This window comes from Chelmon rostratus, chromosome 2 (assembly GCF_017976325.1).
Source record: "Chelmon rostratus isolate fCheRos1 chromosome 2, fCheRos1.pri, whole genome shotgun sequence".
NCBI classification, from domain to species: Eukaryota; Metazoa; Chordata; class Actinopteri; order Chaetodontiformes; family Chaetodontidae; genus Chelmon; species Chelmon rostratus.
The window spans coordinates 25,061,612-25,073,633 of NC_055659.1; the positions used below are offsets into that span (position 1 = coordinate 25,061,612).

At 42.5% G+C, this 12,022-nt stretch overlaps 2 protein-coding genes across 4 annotated transcripts; one reads left to right on the forward strand and one right to left on the reverse strand.

Annotated features, from left to right (window-relative positions):
- Positions 1-610: 610 nt before the first annotated feature.
- On the reverse strand, positions 611-5,225 carry LOC121622382 (TRAF-interacting protein). Of its 2 annotated transcripts, none has more exons than XM_041959345.1 (16): positions 5,086-5,225; positions 4,753-4,871; positions 4,606-4,663; positions 4,435-4,518; positions 4,229-4,268; positions 4,012-4,139; positions 3,786-3,880; positions 3,205-3,318; positions 2,980-3,067; positions 2,802-2,891; positions 2,627-2,715; positions 2,362-2,517; positions 2,212-2,254; positions 2,027-2,131; positions 1,880-1,930; positions 611-1,261 (listed from the first exon to the last, which is right to left on the reverse strand). In XM_041959345.1, the coding sequence occupies exons 2-16, from the start codon at positions 4,848-4,850 to the stop codon at positions 1,154-1,156; spliced, it is 1,347 nt and encodes a 448-aa protein (XP_041815279.1). In that variant the 5' UTR covers positions 4,851-4,871; positions 5,086-5,225; the 3' UTR covers positions 611-1,153. The 2 variants fall into 2 exon arrangements, with proteins under 2 accessions (XP_041815279.1, XP_041815286.1); XM_041959352.1 differs by having other exon boundaries at positions 5,090-5,214.
- A 688-nt stretch (positions 5,226-5,913) lies between these two features.
- mon1a (MON1 secretory trafficking family member A) lies at positions 5,914-11,592 on the forward strand. 2 transcript variants are annotated; one of them, XM_041956454.1, is made up of 6 exons: positions 5,914-6,043; positions 6,527-6,678; positions 8,583-8,966; positions 9,081-9,846; positions 10,025-10,172; positions 10,493-11,592. In XM_041956454.1, the coding sequence occupies exons 2-6, from the start codon at positions 6,555-6,557 to the stop codon at positions 10,631-10,633; spliced, it is 1,563 nt and encodes a 520-aa protein (XP_041812388.1). In that variant the 5' UTR covers positions 5,914-6,043; positions 6,527-6,554; the 3' UTR covers positions 10,634-11,592. The 2 variants fall into 2 exon arrangements, with proteins under 2 accessions (XP_041812388.1, XP_041812395.1); XM_041956461.1 differs by having other exon boundaries at positions 5,937-6,043; positions 6,507-6,678.
- The last annotated feature ends 430 nt before the right edge of the window (positions 11,593-12,022 follow it).

The window sequence follows — 12,022 nt, forward strand, 5'->3', positions numbered from 1 at the left end:
CAATGACTGGCATTTCCCCATATTGTTTTTCAAAATATCAAGCAGTCTCCTCCAAGGCCAGTCTGTAAGGCAACATACCAAATTAGACAAGCTACTGTTACGCACATGCATGGGAACCTTGTCAGAAAGCTTCACATCAGCAGTTGTATTTGATAGATTTTGTGCCGTGATAGAGGTCCTCTATCACTACAAGTTCTCATGTCTGCAAACACTGTAAGCCATTTCACATGAGGCAACTCCTAAAGTTAACAGGCCTTTGCCTGTATATGATTTGCAGCATACTTTTTGTTACTTGATCACAGTGTACAACTCAGGTTTTACTGAAGGTGTTTTAAAAGACGTTCTTCTTGAGGATTTCCTTTTGTGCAGGCGCAGCCTTTTCAACACTAATGGATTCAGCGGTTACCACGTGCAGCGCATTTTTCCTCACAGTTCAGGAGGGCTGTGAGATTTATGTCCGCATGTGAGAAACCACTGTCTGTACTGCCCTCTGCAGGAGAGCACACCTCAGTGAAATGTTTGTGAATAAAAGCACAGTCAAGAGGGAATTGTTTGTAGAACCCACACAAACCTTAATAAAAAAAATATATTGTTTATTATTTGAGCTGGTTTACATCTGACAGGACCATTAAAACTAAAAATACCTTTAATATATCTACATGTAGGTGTTTAACAAGACAGTTTTGAGATAACTGTGAAAAACAACTGGTTTTTGTAGAGTGTAGAGATGTACAGATGCAGCAGCGATCATCAATGACATAATACAGAGTACTGACACATGGATCTGCAAATAAGTTGGTTTGTCTGTCACTCACATGCACACACTCACTCACATAACAACAACAAGAGAAGGCTGGTCAAGACAGAGTCTCCAAGTCAAGCTGAGGTCATCACTCAAAAAATGTACAGCAGGTTTGCTGATGTCACCAAAGGCTCAGCAGCCTGTCGTCAAGAGGAAGGTCAGCTACTGCTTTAAATAAAGTTTAATCACAAAGTCCTGTTTGGTGCTGAGTGGCAGAGCCGCTGCCAGGCTGGCTCGCCACAGTAGCAAAAACACACGACTTCGCACATGTAAGCACACACACATGCACGCACGCACACACACAGCACCCTGACCTCTGACTCTACATCTGAGGAAGTGGAAAGTCAGCATTTACTCCAGGAAGCTGTCCAGAGTCAGGCAAGTTGCAACCTTGGGTGGAGGCCTGGCTACCTTTTTCCTTTTAGCTTTCATCAGCGGGCGAATCTCTGATAACGGAGACTGGAGTGGAGTGCATGGTTAAGGAATGAAGGAGTATTCATTGAGGTTTTATTCTGCCCTGATCATTTTTTGACATGAGTGTTTTCTAATGAATTTTCACCTCTTCAATGATTATAGTCTGGACACCCAAACATGTTCAAAACGAGTAGCAACTAGATGCTTTTTTACTTAAAGCTTCATTCATTTTAGCCAACTGGGACCAGTGGAACAAGGTTAAAAACACAACATATTATCATTGCATAAGGTTGCTATGGTGTTTGTTAGCACCTACTCCTTCTCCAGAATATCCAGAATATCTGAAAACGCAGATATTTTTCATTTCACACTTGTGTATGCTGAACATTGGACCAGGGCTGGCTTCCAAACTATTTGATCTCACATGCCATGCTCGTAGGCCCGCCTCTGAAAATCTGATTTTCAATGAGCACAGACAAAATTTACACTTTCAGCAATGAATGTGAAAACAGCAGTCTAGTGACAAACTCTGCACATCAATCTGCATAGTGAAGCTCAAACATTCAACTGCAGCAACAAGAAGAAAAACACATTTTTGACTGGAGGGGGACTCGAGAAACACCTGTCTGACACATACATTCCACTTGACAGGAAAAAGGATACAGGTTGGATGAATTTAGTACGTCCTCCTAAACCATCATAACCACTTCTCACCTGAAACAAGAAAGATTTTCTGTCACGAAATATTAATTATAACAAAATATTAAAACATTTGACCTGAAGTGCAGGAGATGGTTGTGTTGTACATACGGTTCCAGGCTTCCTCTGAGGGTCCAACATGCTCCCCATAGTCTTCTTTCTGAAGAGGAAGGAGTTCCTCAGAAAAGGATCCATGGCTCCATCCTCATCTCGAGCCTGAGGAATGATAAAATCTTGAGGGACATGCACACCTTGTTTGAAAAATGGACCTTGCTGAGTGACATTAACAAACGTACCTTGCTTTGACATGAACCTTTCTTGTGTTTGGACAAAGATGGCCTGAAAAATAAAGTATTTCACATAACATTTAAAGGTATTTCTACTTATTTTTTCAGTGTACAAAAACAAAAAAAAACCATTCCCACAATGAGCCACATTAAACTTACACCAGAGGGTCAAGCCGCATCTTCTTGGATGGGATCTGTGTTGGTCTCTTGGCCACATCATCTGGAGTAGTGATGTCATATGTCATGTTGAGGTCAATGTCCTCGCTACCTGCAGGCTGGTGGAGGCGAGGCTGCTTCAGCTCCACTGGGGCCGGGCTGAACGATGGGCAGAGAAACCTCGTAAGTAAATTGCGCTTAGTTTATGTTTCCATCAAGAACAAGTCAAACCATTTGGAGATTTCAGTCCAGTAGCTGGGTCACACACCTTTCAAAGACGAGCCGACTGAGGGCTTCGTTCGTCCTTGTCGGGGTGCTCAGAGTCCTCTGAAGAAACTCCACTTTCTTCTTTAGACTCTGTGGACAGGCATGCATGCAAGAAATCACAGTCGTACATTTCTCAGATATTAAAAGTAAAAGCATATTTGGTGGATTTGCCTTACAGAAATCTCTTTGTCAGCATTGGCCAGATCGTTCTGCAGAGACTTCATGTCCTCTTTGGTCTTAGTCACCTCCACTGAGGCTTTGTGCAACTAAAATGACACAAGAAACTGTAATTTAGAGATGCCACATTCTTGAATTGGTAAGTCTGGGTGCGGTGACTTACTAACATATAGCTACCTTGTTGTTTGAGGTGAGCACTTCTCTCTTCAGCTTCTCACACATGTCATTTGAAGACTTCAAGCTGCCTTTTAGATTATCATACTCTCTAAAAAAGGGAAGGGAGGATATAAATGCACAGTGAATGACGACAAGGACGTTGCATTCGTTAGGACTGAAGCTCTAAATGATGTGGTGTGGAAAATGATTTGTCACTTTGTGATCAACAGCTCTTGGGCTTCTTACTTTTTGAGCGAGATGCAGTAGATGGAGAGCTGCTCCACCGCCGCCTGGCTGATACCCATATCTGTGATCATGGACTCCACCTCTTCCCTCTGGCCCTGCAACAAGACATCCAGGCTGGGGCCAAACCAGCAGTGTTAGCGCACAGCATGACTATGACTTTCTTGGACAGCGAAAGAAGACAGAGTACTATGCAGAGCATTGCAGATATTTTGATCAATCATCAGTATTATAATACAAGACTACATATTAAGATTTGTAATTAGTCATATTATTATTGTTGTGACAAAATTGTAAACTGTCTATTTGTTAAACTCATATGACTGTTCCAGCTGAAGGGGAATGAACAATGAATCCTACAGCTTTCCCTTCTTCTATATCCAAATGACTAATGCTGATTTCTTCCACCCACTCCAAATTGGATTTATGAAAATGTATGCTTTCAGACATACCCATCGTATCGACACTGACGTACTCAAGATCTTCAAAAACATTTTTTACATTTGTTGAATAGTCAATATTTTGATTAATAGTGTGCCTCTACTTAGAAACCTAAACATGATGGTAGTTATGACTGCAGATACCTTTCAAATGTTTTCATTTTGGTCCTGAGTCTCCGGGCCTCCTCCTTGGCAGCCTGGGCGTCGTTCTGTTGTGTCTCCAGGTATGTCATCTGTTTCTATGAAAGAAGAAAAAAATCAAGAAAAATATATATGAATAAATAAATAAATAAAAAGACATTACAGGGGCAATAGGAGATACGAGTCAGTATACAAAATGGGTTTGAACAATAAAGAACAGACGGCTTACTCTGAGGGCAGAACAGAGCATCTCCTTGTCCATTATCTCTTTCCGCACACTGTCCAGGTCTCTCCTCTGCCTCTCCACTGTGTCCTTCAAACCGTCCACCACCTTCTGTTTGTCCCGCCAGTCTCGCTCTACAAATTGATCAGACAGATGATGAACTGGTGCTGCCTAGTTTAAATAATCAAGTGTAGGTGTATTACAACATTATGAGGTTTCTTACCTTTAGTGGTTAAATGTGCCTTCATTCGATCGAGCTCATTCTAAGAGAGAAACCCACAATGAGAAAAAAAATATGACACTTTAAATCATCCATCTGAGTATACAAATATATATTTTCAGAATTGATTCAACTTTTTACACCCAATTTATCTGCAAAAACCTCAAAACCAACATGGATATGTTGTTAGGATGCTCCAAGTTTGGTACCTGCAAGCTTTCCGGATCCTTCAAGCCCTCCTCCTCTTCACCAACATCAAAGTACAGCTTGCTGATAATGTGCCTAGTGCTGACCTACACACAAAGCACAGCAATATATAAATTGACGTTCAATCTAGGCTAGGAGCAGTTTGGTGGTGTTTGAAGTCCGCATCACTGTACCTGTTTCCTGCACTGTGGACAGGTTTTTGTGGGTGCTGTCTGAAACCACTGGAGAAGACTGAGAGGGGAGAGGGAACCATTTCAATGTCAATTTAAAACGCCAGACAGTCTGTTGTTGAAAGTTGAAGCTTTTTTGCATTATGTTACCATTCATAGTGGAAAGTGTGTCCGCAGTGGATGGCAGCAACATCTCTGGAGTGATCGAAGAAATCTGAGCAAATTGTGCAATATGCTCGGATAGGCATCTTACTGTCACAAGGATCGCCCTGTTATGAACAGCAGCGGAAAAATCGGGTTACTTTACGTACAGTGAACTTCTCTTTTTTAGTGTTCGTGACCTAGGCTACGTACAACTGCTTGGCTAACGCTGTAGTGGCCCTGCACTCGCAACGTTAACAGCTAAAGCTAGCTACGCTAAAGCTAGTTAGCTTTGGTTAACGGTAAAAGTATTAACAACATCCGCCATAACGTTAACGTTACCTACAAAGCGAAGACGTTAATGTACTATGCAGTTCTTGGTAATGAAATCAAGCATCCATTATCTTGTGCAGAATATGAGATTCTGGCCGAGTTAAATTGACTCTCCCAGACAGACCCGTCATTAGCTAGCTAACACAACCTCAAGCCTTGCTCCATAGCAGTTGTTTACCCGCTGTACGTTCAAACGCAAGTCCCGCCCCTTACGGTGCGTTCAGGTGCTGCTCGTCTACGTTAAATAACAGGTCACACATTTTCCTCTTATTTAAAAATTACTTGACGAAGTTTTATGCGATTAACGTATTTAAGTTTAAAACTAATGATATCTCTATCTGAAAACCTAATTTGTATTGTCTTACGCATTTATCGACATTCATATGCCATAAAAAATCATTATATTTCACACTTACGCACTGGAAATGGTCATGTGAAAAAAGCACTGATATTTACATTTTTTCACACCAAGGAAGTGTCTTTGTGCTAAATTCACAGAGCTTTTTATTACATTTCATATATAATTGAATAGTTAAACCCTCTTCAGTTATTCCCACGACATCGTGTTTTCTATTCGAGTACCTTAATAATAAGCAAGCATAGTGGTTTGATGTCCGAAGTACTTGAATACACCATCAAGATCAAATGAGGAACTAAGTTGAATAACAATAAACTTAATCATGCAATATGTAACATGTCGCTGCTAGACTGATCCACAAGTATTTCAGCACTGTCTTTCCCATGAATTTCTATTCCATTCATACAAAATTAGGCAGTCTACTGCTCTATAGCCATTCTCCGGAAGAGAACTTCAAATCCCACAATTCCTACTTCCGCAATCGAGCAGGGCATGTTGACTAGCGAGAAGTACTTCTGACTTGTCCCTGCTTGTTAGCTAGTTGCAGTAAATGTGACAAGCGAGTTGTGGAGCACAACAGTTAAATGCAGACAGCTCCGGAAATGAAAGGTAATAATTTCTAATGTATCTGAAATGTCACGAGAGCGCTTTGTCAGAATGAAGCCAGACCCAGCTATCGTTAAATGTGATACTGCAGATTATCTGCTAAAGTTAGCTATCAAAGTAGCCTTTGAAGTTCTGCACCAGCATATCAGACGTCTCTCTGAGACTCAAGGCTGTGGAACAAGATAAGAAGAGACTCCATGTAGCATTTTATAAAGAGGGAGGGTGTAAACGTAGGAGAAATGTTGTACTCTAGCAAGAGTGTCTTAGGTTGTCTTCCAGTTCAGTATCACATTAGCCGTTGCTTGTAGCAACAAGAGTTGGATTTAAGTTTCTCAGAAAGTAAGAAAGTTTAAAGTCAGACCATAACATTTTAATGACTCGTGCACCCATAATGATAATGCATCATAACCAGCTCGATTTGTAGTCATAGTCTCAGTTATGTAGCTGTTGACCTTTGGTCCCACAGCTCTCTGTCTGTCCTGCCAGGTGTGTGTCCCTGCCATAAATAGCAGTGATGGATGGAGGAGCCCAAAGGCCGACTGTGTCATGGGAGAATGGTACCCTGGCTCCTGTGGACCGCCTTCGGTCTGAGAGGGCGGACAGCCCCACACCAGGCCTGGTGGAGGGAACTGAACCAGGTGAGGCTGGTCCACATTCAGTAAGCAGCCAGACAGACCTACACGGTGAAACCCAAGTTTCATGTGCATCTTGATAATCTGAACCACTGCAGAATGGTTGTCGCTCTGAGAGGATTGGAAAGCTCAGATAAACTGAAATTGTGTTTTGTGTCACTCCAACTCCCACTATGCCTTAATTTACTGCTACACTACTGTAGGTTATCCCGCATGCTTGGAAGGAGAGAGTGAGGCGAGGTGTGTTCAGTTGGTTCCAGTCTGCAGTCTCAACGCTAGATGCCACTAAATCCTACACACTAGTCCCTTAAGTGTCATGCCATCCTCTAGCCCATCCCACGTGGGAATATATTTCGAAACATCAGAAATGTTTACAGTACACGGGTATAACGTTTACAGTGCAGCAGTGTCCCTTATTCAAAGAAACAGCTTCCAGTCGGGCTGGTCAGGCTTCAGTCCAGGGATGAGTAGAGATCCACTGCCTTGAATCCTAAGTAATAACTCTTCTGTTAAGGGTTACTGATGCTTAAATAAACCATTTATTGTTTCCTCATTTGGTATCCAGTCAAAATTTAGGTTCTATGATTGCTGCTGAATTCAGCACCATTTTTAAAAAGTAGCTACAGAACATCTTCGCAGTGAGCTAAGCCTGCAATGATGCGGATTTTCAGTGAGTACACAATTGTACTGTGGCAAAACATGTTTAAAGCACAAGAGTAATATTTTAACTTCTCATGCCTTGTTTTGATCCTGTCAATAGACCATTTTTAAATGAGATTGTTCTCCACTTGATATTGCTATAACCATGAAATCTTACGGGAAGTCTGTTTGAGAGAGAGAGAGAGAGAGAGAGAGAGAGAGAGAGAGAGAGAGAGAGAAAAAAATACACACTGTATGCACTGTTTGTGGAAAGAAATGTTCAACATAAAATGTGCCCTCTATAATCTACATGCTACTCTGTTGGCTGTTTGAGGGGAATGTTTCTCTAATAAACTTGGAAATAGCGTAAAAGGAGCACCGGAATGCATCATTGGTTTTGGGCTCTGTGAGAATAGACTAATAATACAAATAACGTCTCTAAATTTATGTGACCTTGCCAACAGTACAAGAAGGGAAAGCTGCCATATTCTCTCCCAAGAACTGTACTAATACAGACGTCTCCTGACTGCACTCTTTAACAATAAACAGATTTTTGTCATTGTGAAAGTATGTCGGTCTGTCACGTCCAGCTTGAACAAATCCAACTCTGACAGGACAGATGATCCATCTTTTCCTGGATTTGCTCTACTGAGTCTAGCGATAAACACATTCTTGCAGTGTTGTCTAGCTGACTCATTATCAGACTTGTCCTATTCTTTGCCTTCTTTCTCTTTGTCTAAATTAGATAAACTGTGAGTCTGTTTTTCTGAACCGCCCTCAGACAGCGCTTCATGGTTCCCATGTAAAAGCTACAGGAGGCGGTTGTGCACTGCTCAGAGGAGGTGGGGAAGTTAACCAGAAATACATTTGCCAAACCGATCAGTTAGTCTTCATCATTGAAGCCTTTTCTCTTTTAAAATGGAAAAATAGTGTTTGAAGACTGAATAAAGTATACTCAAAAACAGGCCGGGACGAGCCACAAAAAATGGAGATCTCTGCCTTATTTGAAATGTTTTCTGACATTTAAAAAAAAAAATTACAAGAGAAAAGACTTTGACGATGAGGACAAGGTGGCTAATGTACTGGCCGCCCACCGCCATGAAAGAGCAGTACAGCCATTTCACCAAGCTGTTCTATGGGAGCCATCGATGACTGTCTCCCCAGCCCCCAACAGTGCTTTATATATTTTCTAGGCTTACTTATTTATTCCATGCAGATTTAAGCATTATAATGACAAACATGGTAATCATTCGTCCCTATATTAATTTCAGGTGCTGGCCAGCAGAGTGCTATGTTCGTCCATGCACAGTCTTTTGAGGATCTGACTGCTGAGGCTGAGGAAGAGGCCGGGAGGAAGGCTGAACTGGACAAATCAGGAGAGTGTGCAGAGGAGCTCAAGGTGCTGGTGGGAGAGAAAACCAGAGAGGAGCAGCACAACAACGACATTTCATCAGAGAGCAGGACTAAGGAGGAAGACGTGTCCAGTGAGGCATGGAGGAGCCACAGAAAACACGTGTTTGTGATGAGTGAGGCCGGAAAACCAATCTACACCCGCTACGGCACCGAGGAGGCTCTGTCCAGCACAATGGGGGTGATGATGGCCCTTGTGTCCTTCGTTGAGGCTGAGAAGAACATCATCCGCTCCATCCATGCAGGTGAGAATATACTTTGCTCTAGGATGTGGTTCATAAGTGAAAATAAACAGGTCAAAGTGCATTCTGTGAAATATGGCAGATCCATGTCAACTCTGTAAACATTTTGTGTGTCAGATGGCTGTAAAGTGGTTTTCCTCGCCAAGAGCCCTCTGGTCCTGGTGGGCGTGTATCGCACATGTCAATCAGACAAGGAGCTGCTGCGGGAGCTGCAATACATCTACTACCAGATCGTCAGCCTGCTTACCCTCACCCAGCTCAACCACATCTTCCAGCACAAACAGAACTACGACCTGCGTCGCCTGCTGGCCGGTTCCGAGTATCTCACCGACAACCTGCTGCATCGGCTGGACCGAGACCCCGGTCTGCTGCTCAGCGCCGTAACTTGCTTGCCTCTTGCCAGCTCCGCCAGGGACGTGGTCTCATCGGGCCTGCAGGCCGCCAAGGCCAAAAACCTGGTGTTCTCCATCCTACTGGCGGGGGACCGCCTGGTTACTCTGGTGAGAAAAAAGGACCAGTTCCTGCACCACATAGACTTGCACCTGGTCTTCAACCTCGTCGGCTCTTCCTCTTCCTTTCGAGAAGGTGAGGGCTGGACGCCGATCTGTCTGCCAAAGTTCAACACTGCAGGATTTTTCCACGCCCACATTTCTTACCTGGAGCCTTCATCCGAGCTCTGTCTCATCCTGGTCTCAACTGACCGAGAGGACTTTTTTAACATGTCCGACTGCAAGCAGCGGGTCCTGGAGAGGCTGAGCAAGCGCAGTGCCTACCAGGCCTTGAAGGAGGCACTTAAATGTCCCAGCTATTCTGTGGAGCAGGTCGGCATCCCGGAGCTCAGACACTTCCTGTACAAATCGAAGAGCTCCGGGCTGTACACCAGGTGGGGAAGGCGTCTGCTGAAACATTTTAGTTGTACTTGCGTTGAATTTATGTCTGTGGTTTTTATATTAAGAAACTGCCCAAATCTTCATAAGTGATGTGATTTTTAGTTTTTGGCATCCCTGAGAGCAAACCTTCTCTTGCTGCATTTGACGAGACGCTCATTTCTTTTCCTCCAGTCCAGAGTTTCCTGTAGTGTACCAGTCTGATGAAGAGCAGGAAAGGCTGATGGGATTGTACCAGGACCTTCACAGTCACTTGCACCATCCAGCCAGACCTCTCCGCTCCTTCTACCGCTGCAGTGAAACTGAAAACCTGCTGGCGTGGGTAAGTCTGGTATTGTGACATGAGAAGCTAACAGTCTTTTACAGTATGTAGCAATTGCTGGGACTCAATTTTCACAAGAGAGTTTTAGTTTCACTTGACATGTAATAAGGAAAAACATTATGCACTAAGTTTAGCAAAATATCACAAACTTGTCATCACTGAATTTTAGTAATTATTGCATTCATTTCATTTTCACCACTGCCATACTAAGGTCTGACAGTGGTGCTGATGTTATTAGCAATTATGTAGCAAGTCAGTTTGGCTCTTTGCATTAAGAGTTTTTACATCTCTGTACACTGATTTACACTTATGCTCTGCAGGTGACAAGTGGCTTCGAGCTCTACCTCTGCTTCAGTCCACTCGGGACCAAGGCCTTGGCCATCTCTGCTGTCAACAAACTGCTGAAGTGGATCAGGAAGGAGGAGGATCGCCTCTTCATCCTGAGTCCTCTCACATACTGAACCCTCCCTGCCGGCTGACCTCCTGAAACAAGATGTGCCTGCATCACCAACAGCTGTGGATGGTGCAGTAATCAGTTCATTGTTACGGATGATTGTCAGAGCGATGCTTTTTTTCTTGCTTCTGGGTTCCTCTGATCCAATTCACAGGTTTGTGATGAAACAGATCGCAGAGCGCAATGAGGGTAATTTAAAGCTGTGTTTTATCTGGCTCTTTTATAACTTTAACAGATGGAAGTACCATCAATGTCATCGATGACACAATAACAAGGTAATCTGCGTTTGTCAGATGCTGAAGTCGACATGTTTGTCGAAACGATGTTTTACTGTAACAGACCTATTAAGCTTCTGAAAATATGAAAAAATGCTGTCTTTGTTTTATAAATGCTTTCAGCTCAGTTCTTAAAAATCCAATCTGAATTCAAAAACTGGAATTTTCTGAAGACCTGCAGTAAAATATATTCTCTTGTTATAAGACGTACTGTCAAAATACCGCTGACCACATTCCTGTTGTGTTGACTTTTTAAATGGTGACCAACAACTGTAAGAACCATTATCATTTTACCTCTATGCACTTCCTTTATGCAAAAGACACTCGAGAAATGTGTTCATGAGTCTGCAACCTGTTTACTGCTGTCATTTGATTTTGATGTATTGTTTATGGCTGTGTATAACAATCAAAATTGGAGTCCATTATTTTCCAGGTGTCCATTAGATTTTCCCATTCTGCATATTCAGTTTTGTGTGACGTTTTATCTGCTTGTGTCTAATCATACAGTCTAACTGTAATTTATGCCGTCCTGCTTTGCTCGAGGCATCCAGTGTCCACATCTGCCTCCACTACTCATGCCTTAACTAATAGTCGTTGTGCAAAACCAGTGCAAAGTTTCAGATTTATGGCTGCTGTGCAATTTCACATTTATTAGATATAAATAAATAAATGGCTTGAAAAAATAAAAGGATCCTGATCATGCTTTGTGTCTTATATGACTGTGTGGTGTTTCCCTACCTTTGTTAATTCTCTTACTGGCAGAAATGTTACCTGTTTAGAAAGCCTTTTAATTCTAGTAGAATAATACAATTATTATTATTTTCTCATTACTATTATTATGTATTTACAGTTCTCTTGTACATATTATAAAATGTATTCTAGGATTGAGTTTTTTCAGTGTACCAACACAAGAGGAACAAGCAGACAAGCCCCTCTGTTGCCTAAACATTGAGGCAACCGTACACCTGGATCAGGGTGAAACAGGCACAAGTAGCTGTGATGCTGTGGTGAGTGGATCAGGGCTAAAATGTACAGCTGAAGATGAAGAGATTACCAGTAAGAAAACAACAAACAAAGAGGTAAAGGTGCATCGGTTTATGGCATCATGGTGGGTAAACCAG